General features: G+C 39.0%; 1 protein-coding gene across 12 annotated transcripts in view; it reads left to right on the top strand.

Moving 5' to 3' along the window:
• The window catches only part of MEIS2 (Meis homeobox 2), a 174999-nt gene that overhangs the window by 148031 nt on the left and 5331 nt on the right, over positions 1 to 21637 (top strand). For 7 of the 12 annotated variants that reach the window (XM_068193032.1, XM_068193029.1, XM_068193036.1 and 4 more), the window contains one exon: positions 20407 to 20465. In XM_068193032.1, coding sequence (XP_068049133.1) covers positions 20407 to 20465 — 59 coding nt within the window. Of the gene's footprint in view, positions 1 to 10893; positions 10964 to 20406; positions 20547 to 21637 lie in introns of those variants that run through there. The other 5 variants (XM_068193028.1, XM_068193026.1, XM_068193030.1 and 2 more) reach the window with 2 other exon arrangements.

The raw sequence follows: 21637 nt of genomic DNA, 5'->3' as shown, positions 1-21637 counted from the left end.
GGGAGGCATTAACCTAAACAGTCATGAGGACATTGTAATTTGTCCATCTACCACTTGGTAAAAGGCTTATCTTATGTGTTTCATATGCCAAAATATTTGCAATTTCAGCCCTAAGTTTTAGTCCAGTTCCTACTAGTACTTGCAAAAAGTCAATTACCAGCATTTGTTTTGTGGCTTGTTAAAAAAAGGTGAATCTTGGAATACACATAATACAGTCAGAATTAGTTGTTGTTATCTTTGGTAGTCCCTTAAGAGAGACAGCTAAATGACTGGGTCCTGAAATTGAAAATGTCTATTTTTTATTTAGGAATTAAATATACAAAATAAAAAGCACAAAATGAGGACAATAATCTTTTTGTAGATTTTTTTTAAAAGCAGTAAATCCACACTTACAGGAGAAGAAGATAAAGATATTAAGGAAAAAAAACACCCAGACAACAATAATCAATTAAACATTCTAAAAAAAAAAAAAGCGGAGAAAAAATTATCCAATTCAAATGGTGAGGTAAATTACTCTTTTATGTTCCATTTCACGTCCTGCAGGAACAATAACATTCTTTTGAGAATCAAAACTGAAATCTAGACATTTTTAGCTCACAGGAAAATATGTGTTTTGATTGAGCATTTATATGAGACTAGAATTCTTAAATATCAGTCTAGTTATCCACATAAAAAAATAATCTTAGAAAGACTTTTGAAAAGTTACATGTGTATAACAGTTACAGAACAAATTGTAAACCAGACTCTAGTAATTGTAGCTAGTGCAATCAGGCCCTGAGCCATTATCAGAATTTCAATCAGAGGAAGGTAAATCCTGGGCAGTGTAGAGGAATGGATACATTAGTAGCTAGATATTTTTGTTCCCTTTATTGTCTAATTGTCTCAAAAACAACAGAAAATGTATCATGTCAAAATAAGGAAAATGAGAGGTGAGATGGGGAAGAAAAAATTATCAATATTATTAACCAACAGGAAACTGAGCATCAGGTAGACTAGGGGTTTGGTTATTAGTGAAACTGTAGGAATAGCATGAAATACATCTCTGAGGTATAACAATAGTAGAGTTTTATTCTTTGTGTTTGCACATTACAATGATACGTATTCATTACTGACCACTATTTGCTATAGGTTTTGATCATTTCAGTGCTGGATGTTTCCCTGGCTCCAAGGAGGTGTGGGTGGAAAAGGAGTCAGTTCTAAACTCCACTCACTCCTACTCTTTATTTACTTGCTTCTGAAAGAGCAAGTCTTATACCTTTCCCTTCTTTTCATAATCAGAGTCATCATCTGCTATTAATTGGTTTATACACATTAAGAAAGAGAGTAGGTAACAGACTCAAAACCCAGACATAATTCACTCAAAGTCCTTCACTCCATAGTCTCTCCTTCCTTTGTGTTGCCATCAAAGAAGAGTAAAATTAAAATCCATCATTTTTTTCCATGTTCACCACGGTGAGTCTGGGTTTCTGTCCCCAAGGATTTTGCATTATATGTTTGCACTATCCACTTTACAAGCAGTTATTTTAGTAGCTGATGGGACCTCCAATGGCAGACTATCCCCCACTCTTGCTGAAGGATGACAACAGTGATTTATTAGGTCTTTCCTTTTTGTACCTACCATGATACTGTAATGAGCAAGTATTCACTTCACACTTCTCTTCCTGATAATCTACTGGTATAGATCTGTGGTTTCCTTTTAATGTCTGGTTCATTAGATGGTATAAATGTGTGCAGCATTTTTAGCTGTGGTTGAGGAAAGCAGGGAATGTTGAGGTTAAGGTTTATTATGACTGTCATGTTCAGGAATGGAGAGCTATATACTATTTCTGCTCTGAGTGTCTGCACATAACTCCAATTGACACTGGAGTTATGTATTTGTCTGAAAGCTGTTTATCACTTTGTGAGTACTTTCTGTTCCTAGGGGTGATCAGAACAGAATAGATCTGAGTACCAATTATTTTGAACCTCTTTGAAACTTTCTGTGTAGCTTGGTTAAAGATATGATAGCATAGTATCCTTTAATATATTTTACATAGCAACAGGTAATAGTTTTGTCCCTAAAACCACAAACAGAAAAACGTTAAGAATATTCAACAGAGTGATTTATTATGTAGAGGGCACTATACAGTTGCCCTCCCCTGACACTTGAAATATAAGTGCTTCATAAGGGAATAAACCCCTGAAAGCTTGGTTGCAATTTACTTCTTTACTTCCTGCACACAGTAACAATGATAATTGAATTGAAAAGCATTTTAAAATTCATAAATATATAAGTAGCCATTATCTAGTGGAAAACATATGTCTGACTATAGGACCTGATCCACTACTCAGTTACTCCAATTTTAAACTAATGTAACTCGATGGTAATCAATGAGGGGGCTGTTCTGCAACTAAGTAGCATAAGGCAATTAACATTTTAGTACATGTGAGTTTCGTTTTGCTTAAAAAGAAGGCTAGCATTTTCATTGTGCGTTTATTTTGGGAACCTTAAACCAAATGCCCAGAAAAAGAGGCACTCAGAATAACTGTGTACTTTTAAAACCTGCTTCTATTATGACTGACAAAAAGCTGGGAGTATTTAGCTACATACTTTTGTTACAGGGAGAAAAACATGTTGGAGTTTTTCCTGTTTGTGGGGTAGATATTTGTTTTTAAAGTAACCAAATGTAGCTGCTCAGCAATTTAATAAGAAAGTGATTTCAGCTGGAATTTGTTTTGATCGTTAAGACAAAACTTCATAGGTTGGTTAATGGAAAGTGAACAGGATGATCTTTATATCTTCATAAATGCAAATAGTTTAAGATCAGAAGGAGACCATTAGAGTCTTCAGCCTGAGCTATTTTCTCTTCAATTTAACTCAAATTATCTCTGCACTGAGCAGACTTGAGTTTGGCTAAAGGTTTGTTTTTCTTTTTTTTTAAAAGGCATCCCACCTCAATTTTTCTGAAAATCATTGACTCCTGAAGAGTTAATCATTACACTGTGTATTAGTAAAGCATGTGTGGAAAGCAGAATTAGTAATTTGCAATGCTAAGTTTATATAAAATCAACAATCCTCCCCTGTTGCTCCCCTCCAACTCCTATGCAAACCTAGCACCATAACCTAGGGGAAGAACATAAGAGAACACAAGGCTCTGGTGTTATTTGCACCCTTCTGATAGTTAAGCTTTTTGTGGAGGGTCTGCTGTGGAATTTCAAAGACAATAAGCAAACTTGCACCAGACAAATAAAGTTGCATTCCTTTACATTTTAGATGTGAGACATAAAACAGATACAGCGCTGTTCAATCCTTTATCAAGGTGACACAACCCCAGAAAGCTTTGATGCTGTCTATTGCAAATCTCATGAGAATTTGTGTAGGAAACAAAATCTGATTAGTTTGTTTGACTCGCCTTTCTAACTACATATATTCAGAAAAGGTTTCTGTACAATTCTCTTCCCCTCTCTTTATTGTGTGGTTTGCTTTGTTTGCTTGAATTTAAAACTGCCATTACGTGAAAGTGTTGCAAGTATAAATAATTTAGAAGATAATTCTGTGGGGATACTAATAATAAGTCCCTGCTTTTTCTAATAGCTACTCATTATGGTTCTGAGAACTGGCATTCAAGTTACTCAACATTACTGTGTCACAGATATTGTGGATGTTGACAATAAAATAATTTTGACATCTTTTTAATTAAGTGTATTTTCCTTCTTTAAAATGCCCCTTTTGTTTGCAACTGATTTAAATTCTCTAAAAATACCCACAGGCTTCTTGAGTACAGAGATTGATGGACAGGCAGATACATCCATCTGGTTTTATCTATCTTAAGTGTGCGGATGTAATACTTTTCTCCAATAAGAAGCCACAACGATACAATTATCTATCAATGAACATTTACTTCTAAGGGAAATCTAATCAGTTAATAGAAGTTAAGAAAGATAAATGTACAAAGGTAATAAGTGGTTCAAACTCAAACAGTCCTACTCTGTTCACTCTCATTTAAAGAAAAGAAAAAGCTATTAATGGGACTTCTCTTATTTTTACTCCATCATTTTTTAAATTGCTTTGCCAACCCTTCACAGCAAAATAATAATTTTAAGGAGGCCAACATCGAGCTCGGGTTTTATGCACTTGGTGGTAATGATAGTGTAGATGCCCTTTCAGACTTAAGTCCAACTGTTGAGTCTTTTTCCTTATTTTTGTATTTTTTGTATGGTCTCCAGTAAATGAATAGGTGACATCAGTCTGAATAACTGTTGCTTAGAGAAATCAAGCTCCTTATCATGGTAACCTCATCCTGGAATCTTTTGAAAAGTCATAGGCAGGCAAGTACTGTTTAAAGCAGTCATAAGCTATTGCCTACTTCATGCTCTGCACACAACAAACAGAGAGGATTAAACAACTGATGGCATGTAGAGGCCATCCTCTCACAGAGATGCATGCTGTTTCAGGACTTGGTTCTTCTGACTATATAATGGAGAAACATATTGATTAAAAATAATCATAAACTGTTCAAAGCTACATTTTCAGTTTGTGGTTTGTTTGGGAGATTTTTTAACAAATATTGCAGAGGTTTGTCAGAGCCACATTCACATCTTCTGTTCCAAAGCATAGCTGTGTTGTGATGATTCTCAGGGGAAATTATTTAGATGCTAAAGGATACATAGTCCATTCAAACAAAATAGAACTCAAAACTGAGAGGAAAGTATCGCTTGGCTCACAAACACAGTAAACAGAGTATTGTCTAAATGAAGTTCATGTTTAGTATCATTTTAAATATATGGGTTTATAACCTGGTAAACAAAATTGACAGTGAACCCAGAGCAACATTAATCTATCAGACATTCTTAACTATGAGTTTTGCTTCTTGGTACTCCTCACACATTCGTTCCCACTGTCCCAAACCCACATGTATGTCCAAGTGTTCCTAGTGCTCTTTGTCTCACACCTCCAGTATCCACCCCTTTTCCTAAGTCCACTTCAACAAAACATCTCTTTTGCTTCTGCCTTCATCTCTTCCCACCTTGATAACTGTAGTCCTATTCTCCCAGGACTCGAAGTCCCAGTTCTTCATTCCCCCTTAATGTATCAAATGCTGGTGCTTCACACACACATAAAAAAAAAAAAATCACCTCCTATTTTAGGAACGTCAGCAACCTTTCTCCCTCCTTTTCTGGATCAATTTCAAAATTGTCTTCTTTAAAAAAATGTTGAAACATACTTCAACATAGATGTCTTTTTTTTCCCCCCCATTCTCCTCTTTTCTCACTTTGTCTAGTGCTGTCCTCCCCTCAGTTCAACAATCTCAGTTGAAAAATACTTATTTTCTGCCATGGCTCCCATCTAAAGAGCTTTTCTGTATCTAAAGAGCCTTTCTGTATCATTGGCTAGCCATATATTTTCTCCTTTGCCTGTACATACCTCTTAATTTCTCTCCATGGAAACTGGTTTGGGACAGCATTCATGAGGAAGATTAATACTGTATGGCATGCTTAAGCAGTTATTATAGGTCTGTGCTATATTGGAAAAAAACAGAGCATGATCTTGGTAGCACTTGGAATAAATTTGGCAGAAGGATTAAATAGGGGGTTTTGGTCTGGATGCAAAACAAGCCCCAAAAGATTTCTCTTTCCAATTTTTATCCGTGTTTTTACTATACTTGAAAATGAAGTGTAGGCGCCCATCTTATCTGCACATCTTTGCACTAGATTTGTTCTAGCAGTCAGGTACATGAAATTGTGAAATTTGTGGAATTTCACATTATGATGTTTTCATATTTGTTCTTTTATAGACCTTAGTTTCTTGAGCTAAAGGAATACAGGTCCTCTAGTTTCTTTTTTTTTTTTTTTTTACTGGGAACACATATTATCAGGCATCAAAAATCAGGCAGCTAACTGGACCACTCATCTCAGCAAAACTGATTAAGGGACATACATAAAATACAGCTGGTTTTTTCAACTCAGACTTCTGTCAAAGCTCTTTTAGAGTGCTAATTTTTTCTTTGCCTGTTGACCACTATATTTGTTTTTATTTATTTCACTGACTCATAGAATTAATGCACTTCTTGAAACATCTCTGAGAACTCAGGTGAGACACCACAGGCTATGCTGCCTTTGACTAGAATTTATTAGGATTAAAACATACGTGGCATTACTAGGGTCTGCTAAACTTCTTTTGATTTATAAAGATATAAAGCATAGCCTTTATGATTACAATGATGCTAAAAATATTGTGGATGATACTACAGTCACACTGGAAAGACTGATTATAACAACTGGGGAAGAATTAAGAAAAGGAAACGGAAACTTAATTCTCCTTTACTAGTCAATCTGAATGTGTGTCTGCATTTGTAGTTTGTAAGTTTTCTTCAGTTTGGACAATGCATTAAAACATTTCTTTTGTTCCATTTGGAGTTAATTTCTTATCAAATTAATTTTTAAATTCTTATTCACGAAAGTACAATGCTGAACTATTTTGTTTGAAGATGCTGCCTGTGAATTTGGTGCTTTTTTTTTCTCTTTTCAGTGGCTTTTTTTTGTTTGTTTGTTTTACATAATATTTCTATTGACCTTAAATTTTGTGTTTCTTTCAATGGTTGGTTAAAGCTGCTGTAAAACTTGGCTTGAACTTCTTATGATAGGGTTATTATAATATTGGCTTATGAATTAACTAAGCCACAATAAAAGACCCATGTAGCATATTTTATAAAATATTTCTCATTAATATATATGTATCTGTTAGATATGTATCACATTTGAGTTGCATAGGAGTGTCAAGCACAAACCCTGCAATCTTTAGTTTAAGTTAATCTTTAGCTTCTGCAACCTCTGAATTTTCCAGCATCATCTAGTTACTATCTAGTCCCAAGAAGCTTAAGAACTTTTCGTCTACACACATGCACAAATCTGCTTAGAATGGGATATAATTGAGAAATCTGGAACTGTAACCCTAGCAGTACCATAACGTGAGATATTGCTCTGTCCATGGTTATTTTATTATATAAAGGACCTCCAGGACAGAGTAGGAACACAAATACATATACAATGACAAATAGGCAGTAACCTGTTCCACAGCAACACAACTTTCAACACAAAATCAACCTTGCCTCAAGGGCCAAACTTCCCCAAGGGCCAAACTCAGCCAAAGTTCTTGTCTTACATCAGCCATACCAAGCTTTACACAAAAGAGTCAAATAGGGTAGAGGGACTGCTATCCTTAATGGCTCAATGGCTAGAAAATTCACTTGTTAAATAGAATATATGTTTGCAGGTCTTCTCTTCGTCTTGATTTCAATCAATGTCTTAACTGTTCCGATTGTGTTTAGTTTCTCAATCAATGGGCTATTGAACATAATGCTCCATCTTCTTCACTATCATGCCTTTCTTGTTCTCCTGATTTCCAGTTCTTTTGTGTACGTAACGACTAGTCACTAGAACAAAATTAATTAAGAACATGGGCTCGACTGTACAGCCTCTTGGTTAAGGCTCCAACTTCAGATGTGTGAAAGTTAAGTCCTGTTTAATTATGGCTATAAAATTGCTTAATTTGGGTGGAACATCTTCAGAACATGGACTGAAAGGGCTTTGTTTACTGTACTGACTCTGTGGGTGATTCAGATACTCTTTTAGAATGTGATGGACCCATGTTCATGTCTGTGTTCCAAATCAAGCAGGATAGGGAGGTAAAACTTGATCATCCTCTTTCCAGATAAATAGTCAAATAACAATGGTGTCAGCTAAAAAGGAGAGATATTTATCTCTGTTATTATAAGGGCAAAAAGGCCTGTCCTAAGATGTCTACCTTAAGAAGGTGTCTGCCATAGGAATCCTGACAGGACATAAGTGTCTAACTCAGAGAATGAGCATGGTTACTGCAGAAAGTAACTGACTGTTAGGAAACAGAAATACACAGCAGTGAAAATGATTGGATGGGATCTTAAAAAGTAGAAATCTACATGCCTAAAGAATTTCGGCATTTTCAGTGTTAAGCAAAGGTTTTTTTCCTTCTTTTTTTTTTTAAACCAAAAAGTGTAGTTAGGTATCTAAGTCCACCTTCTGGTGATTCCTGGAACATCTAACCAGGGACAGAAAATTCCTTGAGAGCAGATCACCTACAATTTAGGCATTAATATCAACACCCATTTGCTAGTATTGCCTTCTAACTCAGAAATTCACTGAACATTTGGGATTAGCTTTACAGAGCCTTTGATGATTTTGATAACAGAACTTGATAATTTTGAAAATATGCCTTATACATCTGAGGGCTTTACTTGACCAGGATGAAGTGACAAACATTGTTGGATACGGCCCTGCCATTACCAGTTTTGTGGGCTCAAATGCAGGTTTATACACATATTCTTAGATGTCTTTACCCCTACACAGTGTAGGAACAATTAGTGAAATTCTGAAAATTAAGCCTCAACATCCTATCAGTCAGAACAGTCAGAGCTAATATTGAAATCCATCAGCAACCAGTTATTAAAATTATGTAATATCATACACAGTTTCCAAACTGCTCTCATAAAGAAAGAAAGGTAAATATTAGATAGGTTATATAGATCAGGTTTCATTTCATGACATATATCTCAATTGTATGCAAAATATAAGATAGTGGAACACAGTACAGAACTAGCCAGTTTTGACTGAAGAAATACATTTCAAGTTTCTTTCTGTGGTAGGATTTAATTTCCAAATTAGCTATTTAAGTGGCAATGACTCCATTAAAAAAAAACCATCTCCAGCTACCCATCCTTTAATAGAAGAAAGAAAAATGCATTAGAAGAGCTCTCTTTAGCTGGGAAAGCCAACAAGTGAAACATGGTGCACTTGAGCACAGGCTTCTCCAATGCTCTGCTCTGCCCATAAGCCAGCTGAGTACTGAAATCAGGACAACCCAGCCTTCAAAATGTTTTAGAAATAGCAAACCTTCAAAGTTTCAGTCCTTGCTTATGCAGAAGACAGAAGGTTGTTTAAAAGAGCAGAGAGACAAGAAATGGTGTAACATTCACATATATGTCCTCAATCACAGCATATCTCGCCATCTAGGACCCTTGCAGAGCACCAGCAAGATTTATCGCTGACTTGTGAGCTGCACTTTGCAATTATCTCTGGGGAGCCAACAAGGTAGGCTAGGGAACAAGACTGAGCCCTGAAGAGATGAAGATCAGAAAATTTGAGAGCCTGAAATATGGAGAGATAGGTTGAGGAAACGGCTCCACAGAGATTTTCAGTTTTTCCATCCCAAACCAGGTTGGCTTACAACTAAGACACAAGCATCCATGAAACATGCTCATATGTAACAAACTCTTAAAAATGTTTTTAGAACATTTCACCCTGATTCATATGGAATATGGAGAACACAAGATGGGATGAGAGATAGCAAAAGTTTTACCAGTATGACACTGTATATTTACCTCTTCATTTTAGCATACTTAATATACTTGTCCCACACTTGTTCTGCTACCAGTTCATCACTGTAAAGTATTTTTCCATAACATGGCAGGCTGCAGTTTCATGGTGTGTATGACGTTGACACATCTTTAGCTACTAAGACATTAGACCCTCTGGTTTGATGATGTCTTGCCACTAGTATTGTAAAAATTAAAGCAAAAACATTTAACATCTGCATCTACAGAAAGAGAGATTTACATAAGCAGAATCTTCAGTACCCAGACAGTGCAAAGAGCAAAACACAAGGGATATCAGCATGTAGGTATGACTTACTGAGAGGTTATTAGGTGTATCCGGATAAGAACTATAACTTGGGAAAGGAGGAGATGTATGTATACATAGTGTATTATTTATGCTCGTTACTTCTAATTGCCTAACTAGTTCTCTTTCCTCTCACGTATACTTTAGTACCCACCAACCAAAGAAAGATGTCTACAGCTAAATATCTGCCAATTATTATGGACTTTTGCTTAATATTCTATTGTTCCACTGACAGCACAGTTTTTAATATATCATTTTATATTATCCTGTACATCATCATTTTCCTGCCTCCCTTAGGGCTCTGGCTGTAATAGTTCTTATTTATTTGCACAAGCTAACATATATGCAAAAGATCTTGTAGTCATGATGTTGCCCCCACCACCCTCACCTCTTCCCATCTTTGTTTTTGTAACCCTTTTTCATCTGTTTTTAAAGTTACAGTATAAAGAAATGTGAACACAGCATGTATGTGGACACAAACCAGGGTCAAACACACAGCTTCTCTCCTCTTCAGCAGCGTTATACTGCAGCCTTTTACTGTGCCCTGTAGGTTTGGGGTTTTAGCTAATAAACTTGAAAACAGATCATAAGGGAAATAAAAGAAAACCCTCTTGCTGCACTAATGGGTGAGGCAGGACTTTAACAGCCTGTGTAGTAACAAATCACCTCACAGAATCTGCTCAGCACCTTCTAAGAGAACGAATGGAGCATTGACTCTGGGCTGGCAGTACTGCAGTCTGGTTAGTTGCATCAAATGCTACTTCTGAGTTCTTGTTCCACCAAATGCTTTTTTTGAGGAGAATCTGCAGCAGTATAAGCTGGAGGTGCTTGCAAGCGCATCATATGTCTGAAACAGAACAGACATCTTTAGGATCCTAGTTTTCAAACTTTCAGTAGTGTTTTGATAAATATATTTTGGCTGTGTTTTTTTTTTTTTTAAGTGGGCTTTTCGGATCCAATTTCTTGACATTCCCTGGTTGACAGGTAGCAAAATAGACTTTTATTTCCTTCAGATTTTAATAACAATGAAAAAGTGTACAAGCTTCGTGGTCAAGACAGGACAGCGGGTACAAAAAATAGTTATCTTAAGGCAAAATTTACTGTTAGGGAAAATGGAACATTCCTTCTGAACTCACAAACTGGTAGTGCATGTGCAGGTTGGTTGTAGATGGTTGCTACAATAAGGCTTCTTTCATACAGGTGTGTTTATGCCCCAGGCTTGCTGGCCACAGTCCATTCCATTTACAGAAGCTGAATTAAACAATAACTACCGCATTGCAAAAAGAAGAAGGAAAAAAAAGGTGAGCGTCAAAGGAGATGCCTGAGAGCTTTGTTAGGGCCAAGAAAAACCCTGTTGCAGTTGTCAGAGCTTGTTGATGTTGCAGAGAATGGCACCTTTTTTTTTTTCTGCTGGATTTTGTGGTTCTGCCTTAGGAAAGAAAGTAAAATAGAACGGAAGAACAAAGTCCTACTCTATAAATCAGCAGCTGCTCCTTGCCAGATCAAAGGAGTGACATTTTTGCTCCTGGACTACTTGTCCACTTTAGGTGCTTGACAGACAGCTAACAGCTGGCCTATTACATAGTATAGGAGAGTTGGGCTACATCTTCTTCAGAGTAGATGACAAGCTAATCAGAGATACCCATAGCACAGGACATGTGAGTGCACCTTGATCTCTTCAAACATACCCACTACATAATTGCTAAACACCTTTATGCATTTTTGGCAAGTTGCTACTTAGGTAGTTTCCACTGAAATGCAAAGGGAGAATTATGCCTTAATCTTATTTGATCAGGGAAGTTAAACAGATGTTAAATTTGTTGACAACTCTCCTTTTTGGTCAATTTAGAATTTATTTTAAAAATTAATGTTGATAAGTTTAAAATAGGTGTAAAGTACTTGAATTTGATATTATTCAAAAACTACACTTTGGTTTTTTTTGGTTTTTTTTTTAAGTTACCTAAAATGAGATCACTCAGCTCCTGATTCTGTTCTCAAGACTGTTGGAGCTTAATTAGTTTTGAAAATCTTTTCCTAGGAGTTTAAGATGACAAATTAACACATCTTTAAATGCATGAGTTACTTAAGATTTTAGAGATTTGTTTTCTACCTTTAACATGAGTTTGTAAGTGCTAGTAAATCAAAGTGCATGCCAAATTAGCTAAAATTTTATTTAGCATCTCCACAAGACATATGTATACAAACATGGAATTTTAACATCAGTAGTAAAAATTTCAAAGTGATTCTATTTCTAGTTGATTCCCATCTGCAATAAATCAAGTACAGGATGAGGTTAAATGCTATGGCTTGTGTCTATTGACTTTACATTTTACCTGTAAGATATGAATAGCTAAGGAAGCATGTCTGTTTGTCTCCTCTCTTCCTTTCAAGTATCTTTAAAAGATCATTTTTACGGTGCGTGGTAAAAAACCATATATGAGCAATCTAATGGCACTGTCAAAAGAGGAGCAGCCTCCTCCTGCGTGTGTTCTGTGGTTTCATGTGGCATGCACCAAAAGGCGCTTGTTTCCCACCAGGAGCCAAGGGGGATAAAGGACGATACTCTTCCAGTTAGGTTGAGGTTTGCTGGGAACTCGTGGGGAGAACTGTGCCCACCCGCGGCAGTGGCGTGCGTGGAGCGGCGCTGCTCAGGCACACTGCCCGCCGTGCCGGGGCGCGCACCGAGCAGAGGCGGGCCGGCCCATGGCGCGGCCCGGCTCCGCGGGGGCAGCGGCACCCCCTCCCGGCAGCGGAGCTCTGGCCCCACCTCATGGCGCCCTGCTGCACAGCGGGAGGCCTCCCCTGGGGCCACTCAGGCTGGACCTCGAGGCCGGCCCAGTTCTGCGGTCGGGAGCCATAGCTCTTCCCTGGCCGGCGCTGCTGCTGCCGACCCCATGGAACGGCTGGATGCGGCCTTGGCGCGGGGCTGTGAGGGCTGCGGGGCTGTGAGGGCTGCGGGGCTGTGAGAGCTGCGGGGCTGTGAGGGCTGCTGGGCTGTGAGGGCTGCGGGGCTGTGAGGGCTGCGGGGCTGTAAGAGCTGCGGGGCTGTGAGGGCTGCGGGGCTGTAAGAGCTGCGGGGCTGTGAGGGCTGCGGGGCTGTGAGAGCTGCGGGGCTGTGAGAGATGCGGGGCTGTGAGGGCTGCGGGGCTGTAAGAGCTGCGGGGCTGTGAGGGCTGCGGGGCTGTAAGAGCTGCGGGGCTGTGAGAGCTGCGGGGCTGTGAGGGCTGCGGGGCTGTGAGGGCTGTGGGGCTGTGAGGGCTGCTGGGCTGTGAGGGCTGCGGGGCTGTGAGAGCTGCTGGGCTGTGAGGGCTGCGGGGCTGTGAGAGCTGGGGGCTGTGAGGGCTGCGGGGCTGTGAGGGCTGCGGGGCTGTGAGAGCTGCGGGGCTGTGAGGGCTGCGGGGCTGTGAGAGCTGCGGGGCTGTGAGAGATGCGGGGCTGTGAGGGCTGCGGGGCTGTGAGGGCTGCGGGCGCGGGCCGGCGGTGCCGGGTTGGTGGGGATCCCCAGCTGCGGCAGGGAAGGCCCCGCGCACAAACCGCTGCCCCGGCGCGAAGGCAGGGCGGCTCTCCCGCGTTGTGCTGCAGTGCAGGTGCTCCCCGTGACAGCCACCACGGCTTTCGTCGGCAAAGCCAAATCGTTTCTCCGCGCTCCCAAGGAATAATCTGGTAACGAGAGTTACACGTTTAGCGAGGTGGATTTTCCTCTGAGGTGAATAGATGCACGTCTTGCCAATTCTCATGATTCTATCACAAGGCTCAAGTTATTTCATGTTAATTCGAGGTCCCACCTCCAGGAAACAATGGTTTTGTGAGAATCTTATCAAGTAAGTTTCTAGATCTTGTGGCTGAGAAGAGTGTTTTAAAAATGTGGTGCAATGACTGAAAAATTCACAAAGTAAACACTGGGAAGAGCACTGTTTAAATTTCTGATTTTTTAGGACAGTCTCACAGTTACAGGACGACCAAAATCATGATTTCCAAAAATTGGCAGCTCCAAATGGCAAGACGTATTTTTAGGAAGTCGAACACAAACATGGAAGATGTGGCAGAAGTCTTTGGGATGGTTAGCACCTACCTCAGGCTGCCTCAGACACTCAGCTAAGTTGTTCTCTGTCATCTTCTGGAGTCTTCACCAAATGTGGATGGTGACTTAGGTCCTTTGAATCACACTTTAACAGATGTGAGGTGTCTGAATAATAGCTTTAGAAAGTCGGTGTAAAAAGTCCTTAACCCCCTTCTCTAACAAGGCTGTCCAAAACTTGGTGAGACTTTGCCAGGGAATAAACTGGTCTGTCCCTCCTGCTTCCTCTCAAAAGCAATTGCTTAACTGACTCCATTTCTTAATATTCATGACTTAGGGAAGCCTTATTTAGATGGCTCATTTCCAAGTGACTAACTCAGCTTTTTTAATTTCCTATAAGGAATGCTGCAAATATGAGTTGGTAACCAGGTGTGGCATAGATTCAGTGAAGCATAAACAAGGGCTTTTTCAACTATTTTTGTACATACACATACTGCCTAAACCTAATTCTGTCAATTTAGAATACATAGTGGAGGGAGAAGTTAAATAAACTAAGAAAAATAGATTTTACTTTCTCAGATTAAAGTTTAGTTGATAGACAAAGACTGCTGTAAAGGCAGGGGGTTGATATTGATAAAAGTGTTTCTGCAAATTAGTCTTTTCTAATGCATTCTTTCAGAATGCTCTGAGAAGCTCATGACTTTTAAAATTATTTTTTCTGCTTGGCAAAGAAGTAATTTTCTAGGTTACTTAGGAAAACATATTTTGTGACTCTTTCATTGGTTATTTTCCCTTCAAAATTGGGGCATTCTTGGGCAACAAGGGATCAGTGTAGCATATGTGCTTGAGCTAAACACTGACATGTGCATAGTCCAAATACTGAAATATCATTTAGGCAAGGATTTATTTCCCCATCCAAGGTGAAAACATTTGGATTACTTTTTAGAATGCATTCTTAGACTCTTACTCAGCAAAAACATTGAAGCAGGTGCTTAGACCCCATTTATTCTTCAAGCTCAGCTCCCATTTATGGAGATTTAATAAGAGTTGAGCTTTTCATCTACACTTGGCAGGTTTCTGAAAAATCTTGCAAGCCTATTCCCCTGGGCACCTAAAAATTTTAAAAAATTAATTTTTTATTCAGATGACAGCAAACAATTCTAATCCCAAATTAGTGTTGCTATTGTCATTACTTGTATTTTTATTATTTCTGTGACTAAGGCTGTGACAATGTTCATTCAGTACTTCTGTCCTTTTCAAGTTTAAGAGCAGAATTGTCTTGGGCTAAAACTGAGTCAAAACTTTCCTTATCATTAATCCTTCTTAAGAACTGATTGTGAATTCATCTCACAAATTTGTTTATTTCTCTGGTTTTCACATAAAGAATAGAGAACCGTTTTATGCAGTGGCTGGCTTGTTATATAAATTCAATATTTTAGCACCTCGTTTTCTGGAATGGATATTTTAAGTGGAAATCCGGATTGAAGACTGACACTGAAGTTTTGCATTGTACGTGGTGGCACCATGTTGTTCCTCAGTTTCTCATGGGGAGCAGTCTACACTGCCAGGGCAGGAATGGTTCCGTTTATCTCAGAGAAGATAGTAGACATCCAGACAAGTGATGGGAGTTAAATATCACTCTCTGACTGAGTTCAGATAAGCCCCCCAATTGGGAACGAGTTATAGTTTCCTGAGCATTCCTGTACTTCACCCTTCTGAAACAAGACCTGTTATGACCCTACATGCTTACAGTGAATTTTCCATTATAGCCATAAAGTAAAGATGGAGATTTCTGATTCTGATTGCCAATCAGTACAGTCACTAACAGTTCATTTCAAGAACTGATCTTAAGCAGATTCAGTTATGGTGTGGTCATGGTATTTCAAAATATATGTACACTATGTATAAAAAAGATAGTGGAAACAACAACAAAATTATTTTTGAGTGTGCCAGATTTGAAGAAGCAGATTAAGAGATCACTCTTTGGTATTTATTCTCTTTGCACTTTGCAGAAATATGTCTCTATGATTTTATCAGAACATTATTTTATTATAAGAATAAAATGTATTATGCAAATTTGAGTTTAGCATCATTTGATATGACTTGAGATAAAATATGATAAATATATGAAGAAGATTAATTACCAGGATTCCTATAAAGTACAGAATGCATATTTATTTTGAACAAAGAAAACCAAGTCTCTGTTTGGAGATGTGATTAAATGCATATATTTAGATTATATTGTCATGCTAATTATCAATGGTAGGAACCAATTAGGACTAGTGCTACCAAATCACTAGACTAGATTGCATATTCACTAGTGCACCTTTATTGCTCTACTGGATTTTGCTGTAAGCAGATAAAAGTGAAATCACTTCCTTTAAAAATCCATGTTGTTGTACATTTTGAGCCAGATCTTGTTCATTTGTGCTTTCATGAACTGTCCCGCAAAAGTAACCAGAACTACTTATGTGAGAAAGACAGACGCTGCCTATAGGAAATAGATGTGGCTGCTTTAGCTAGCAATTAAAGAAAAAATACAAGATGCAAAAACCTTTCAATTCAAATGGCTATTGTATGAATAAGCAAGGTTGGTAATCTGTCATTTGCAAAATGCTGGGAGTGAGTTTTTTATTGAGCCTGCTATGTCAATGACATGTATTTCTCAACATTGCACACCTCATTTATCATTCTGGAATGAGGACCAAATACCATATGAATGTAGAGTTTGTGAAGGTATTGCCTCCCAGCCCTGGAGGCTGATGACCCCTCTTTATCTACGCAGCAGGTAAGGCACAAACAGTGGCAATGTGAGCTCTCTTTGCAGTCCCCTGCCAGTGTGCCTGACTGTTAAGCTGGGGGAACAAAGGAAAGATAGCATATGGATAGCAGATTGTAGGAGCGCTGAAAGAGGACTGAGGAAATCTATGTTGGGTGTGTGGCTCTGCCAAAGATCTCTTGTATGACTTTGGCCTTGTCACTTAATCTCCTTCTGTCTCTGTTCCCCTCCAAACAGGGAGAAGGTGTCTCTCCTCTCCCCCAGGCTTTGCCTGGAAATCTGTTCAGACTGAGTTCTCTTGGACAGTGTGCTTGTGAAGCGAGGGGTGGAGTAAGACTGAGCTTCATTGGGTCCTCTAACTGCTACTATCAGCCAAATAATCGGAATTACTATTAACAGCAGAGAAACAAAGAAAGCCATGTCTTTTTGATAGATTTTACTCATCTTTTCAGGCCATTCAATCTTTGGCCTCTGGGTGAAGGGTATGAACAAGGTAAGCAATTAGTGTCAGGAGCAGAGCTGTGAATTCTTCTTTTATAGGGTTCCAAATAATGCTGAAAACGGTGGCATTGGTGTTCTCTTTTTTCACCTGTCTCTTAATGCCTTTTGAAGACATTTGTGCCTAAATAACATAAATTTTTCTGCAGCACAAACTGAAGTGCTGTGCAAAAGGCTGTACTTTGCTTTACTTTGGCTCTGGATATGGCTTTCCAAGGGATTCAAAAACAACCCTCAAAAAACATAAGGTCTAGGGTAGGGACTCTGTTTTCTACATCTCTGTTATGCACTGTGCATATTTATGGAGCAGTATAAGAAATAAATAATAATACACAAACACTGCATTCTATGCCCTGGTCTACCAATTGTGCTGATGCATTACATGATGTAGCTACTGCTAGTGAAACTAGGATTCAATTTTTAGCTTCACCTGAAATGTATGTCTGTTTTGCACCTGCAATCTTGCAAATATAAATAATTTCATGTGTCATTTTTCAGACATACCCACTGGTGGGTATAACCGATGCTGTTTATGAACAAGATTTTTCAGAGGAGCCATAGAAATGAAATTTCAAAATTACCTGGATGCCTAAAGCCTATTCTCCTATATCTTTTCAAGTATACATCAGTGTATCTTCTCTCTAGATGAAGTTGTTGCTGGTCTAGAGGACGTTGCTTGCACCTGCAGTTATGCAGATGTGCAAAAGAAAAATGAGAAATAATGAAATCAGAAATCAAACACAAGAGCTATTTCTCACAAGTTTTAACTGGACAAATTTTTTTTTTTTTTTTTTTTTTTTTTTTTTTTTTTGTAGGAAACGGAGTACTTACTTTAGAGCTTAAACTTCTATTTCCAAAACAACTAGTGAATTGCTTCTAGGTAGAGTTTGCAATGAAAGACTGGCTTTATTCATATCAGCAGGACAAAATAAGGCCACGCTCCTCTGGGAGTGAATGGCTGGGCAAGATGGAGTTTTCAACACTCGTCCCAAAGGCTTAGTCTGTGGAGACTGTCGAATGTGTAAGGCTGGAGCACAGTATCCCAATCTCTCTGCTCAGAGGTAAAGCAGATGTTACCTGAAACCCTTAAGGATGTAGAATATTCTTAATGCTCTGCCTTGTCCTTCGAGCCCATTGAAAGAACACTTCAGAGGGCACCTATTTCTTACTAATGTAAACTTTCTGAGGAGTATCCAAAGATATGACCTCTGGGTGAACCTTTAACCTTCCCCTTAATTATTTGTTTGAAGACAGTGTGGAGTTCTCCTGCTGAGAGCCAAGGCCCATAATGCTTCGCAGCCCTGTGAGCCGGGGTGTGTATGCAGGGAAGTAGAGAGGGACATAAATAAGGGGACCACCAGATGTAAATAATAAAAGTGGTTGGGGTTTAAATAAAAATAAAAAAAAAAAAAAAAGAAAGAGCAATTTGGTTTTCCTGAAGACTGGCCTGATTGAAGAAAAGGGGTTAGTAAGATGGAAAGCGTGTGCGTGTGTGTGGGGGGGGTGTTTCTGTGATTTTTTACAGGCCTAAATAAGTGTTCATTCCATTCTTTAAAACCTTGCCATCTGTATACACCATTAGAAGCTCATAGGAGAAGAGAAAACAGTCTTATCAGGCTTTCCTGTTAATCTCTATTGGCCTTAACTTTAGCTGATAAAAGGCGTGCTGGATGGAGGAGGTTCAGGTCAGGCTCCATTTGGTCAGCACAGCAACATTACTGGAAAGTAACTCAGCAAATAAGTCCTATCGGGGACCTTTGTCTCTGAGGACAGAAACACATTTCAAAATCACAGAACTGGCAGTGATGTCTTCACTGTGCCAGTCAGAAGGGAATAAACAAATATATTGACTGTGTCTGAGTTTTAATAGCTGAAGTCATGACTAATTCTGAGGCAGGATGACATTTCTGACAACTGAATGGTACTTTTCCTAAAGAATAAAGAATGTCTTTTGGATGTAAACAGAAAGATGCAAAAGAGCCCTTTAGTGTTATTTGTAGCATTTATGCATGTGTCTAATGAAATTTCCACCACTGTGATTACAGAAGATGCAATCCAAGGTGTGCCACCGTCCTTTATTATCTGCAAAGGAATTTAACCAGAGGGTGGGAGGGAGTGAGGGAAGCATGACAAAAGGCCTTGCAGAGTTGATGCTATGTAAAGGCTAGCAATTTACTAAATGAGCAGATGAACTTAGTTTTCAGTTAACTGACTGAAAGATTTTGCTAGGCGTTGGATCGGGCCCAATGGCAATTATTGGAGGCTGTTTTGGATGATGGGCATGTTAGTATTTCTGAAGAGGATTAAACGCTAGTATTCGCCTTCATTAGCACTCCTTAAGGGTCACCAGGCGAAAGCCTGAGCTGTGAAATAGCACACAAAACCTGCACGAAGGCTCCAAAGTGTTCTCAAACACAAAGAGAAGGGACAAAAACAAGTGTGGCTCCCGAGTGATAGAAAATTGCCCTGTTTTCAAAGATATTTTGTGAATAGGTAAGTCTTGAAATTATTTTAGGGAAATTAATTGAGCTTAGCTTGTGCTGATGTGGATTGCTGCGCATTAGCTAATAAGAAATATGCAAGCACTTATTTTTGGATTACTAGCAAAATTAAATCCAGGCTCTGCAGCCAACTAACTGCCTTTACCAGTGCTCAAAAGCCTCGGCAACCACCCCAGTTTGAGATTAAAAAAAAGGTTATTTTGGGCCTAATATTAACCACATGTACCTGTGACTGGGGGTTTCTAACGAGTTGAAAGGTGCCTGAGTTGAGGGCAGGCGGGCGGTCGCCTTGCACGGGGTGTCCCCGCTTGGACACAGAGGTGGCCCCCAGCTGGCACTGACCTCCAAACGACCCTTGCCTTTACAGGCTCCAACTGCAGGAGTTGTAGAAGAGCAGAAGTCTTTCTGGGCCGGCACTTATTGCTGCTGCGCTGGTGATAAAACTTCAGACAGCCTAATTGATGGCTTTGCTGACCTAACGATACCTTGTGAAAGCACGGAGTGGCAAAGCCTGGTCCTCATTTATGGCCAGCTGCAAGGAGAGCTGGATCCCTAAGATGGAAAGGGGAAAAGAAAGTCTCCCAGCCTGTGAACTTTAACCAGGATCTGAGCCACTTAGAAGAAGTTAAAGAAACAATTGTCTTTTAACACAAGTTTTCGGTCGCATTTACTTGTTCAAAGCCTTCTGGCAAATCCAGCTTTAAGCTGGCTAGTAAGATAAGCATGTTACCAGTTACAATTTCTGAGCACTTAGAGGAAAATCCTTTAAAGTGAAATTATACTCTTTTTAAAAAGCAACGTGAAGCAAAACACATTTCCACAGCACGCTAAAATCCTGTCACTTTTAAAGCAGAGGTGTTCTCAAAACAGAGAAGCAAGCTGATGAAAGGACTTCTATTCTTTGTATTCTGTTGCAGGTTTATTAATGCAAGAAGAAGAATAGTACAGCCTATGATTGACCAGTCAAATCGAGCAGGCAAGTTCCAAGTAGTATCTGTATTCAAGTCCCACAGGCGCAAATCCTCATCAAGTTATTCTTCAGGAGTCCCATCACCTGGTAAATAAATGCTTCAACCAGGCATTCTGGGAGATTATTTTTTTTTTCTTATGTCCCCAGAATTCCGCTGTAGGAAGCAACTTCGCTAATTGGTGCTAATTGGAGATTTCCCACCCTGACTCTACTGAAACTGCTTTTTATTTTCTCTCTGAATTGGTAATTGGGTACAAGTAGTAGTGCCACAAGCAGTTTGTTTGACTGTGAGCTCTTGAATTAGTCATTGCTTGTCTGCATCCAATCAGCAGGACAATCTCATTTTCTTGCTACCCACAACTCCTTGGTGTATGCATTGCTTTTACTTCTGGAAGGCGAGCTGTAAAACTCATTGTATCCATTCATTTGCTTTGACTATTCACAATATGCTATTAATGTGACATGGTACCATACTGCCAGAAAATATTAAAAGATTATTACTTTTGTTTAAGAATGCACCAGATATGCTCTCAGTGAAACATATTATTTTTATAACAATACCTTTTCTACATTTCTATTAAAGCATTTAGAATATGTAACACTTTACACAAGAACTGGTACTATGTTAATCATTCTACTTTCTAATATGCATTTCCTCAGCATACGAGGGAGTTGTGGTTTCCTAACATGAGGTTATGGGATAAAACTATCCTCCATGTGGTGATGACTGTTGTCACAAACAAGGGCTTTAACTTGATGGTGATTTCGCCTGCTGCTTCACTTCAAAAGTTTTTGAAAAGGTTATTAAACCTTTGGGAAACTCTTCCCATGTAGCATTAAATTTCTTTTTCATTAACAGGTAAAAAGGGGGAAAACACTAACTCAACTAACCATGCAAAACATTTAGCCAAATGCAGTGTATAAATAAATAGGAAAAGCCACATCCAGAATTTCCCTACTCTTTCTAGAGTAGGTGAGAGTAGTTTTATAAGTTTTATTAAGTTTCATCGTAAATACCCTATGTCACAAATGCCAGATTAACAACTTTGTGTAATTAGAGAGGAACAGAATAGGTACTTACTTCGTTAAGAAAAAACACATAGCACATCAACAGGCTTCCACTGTTTTCCATTAAAGGTAAGTGGAGAAACAGATCCTAAGCAAGTGAACTGACTTGA

Source organism: Anomalospiza imberbis, chromosome 6, assembly GCF_031753505.1.
Source record: "Anomalospiza imberbis isolate Cuckoo-Finch-1a 21T00152 chromosome 6, ASM3175350v1, whole genome shotgun sequence".
Classification (NCBI taxonomy): domain Eukaryota; kingdom Metazoa; phylum Chordata; class Aves; order Passeriformes; family Viduidae; genus Anomalospiza; species Anomalospiza imberbis.
Note: the sequence above shows the minus strand (reverse complement) of the source record. Positions and strands in the feature narration are given on the sequence as shown.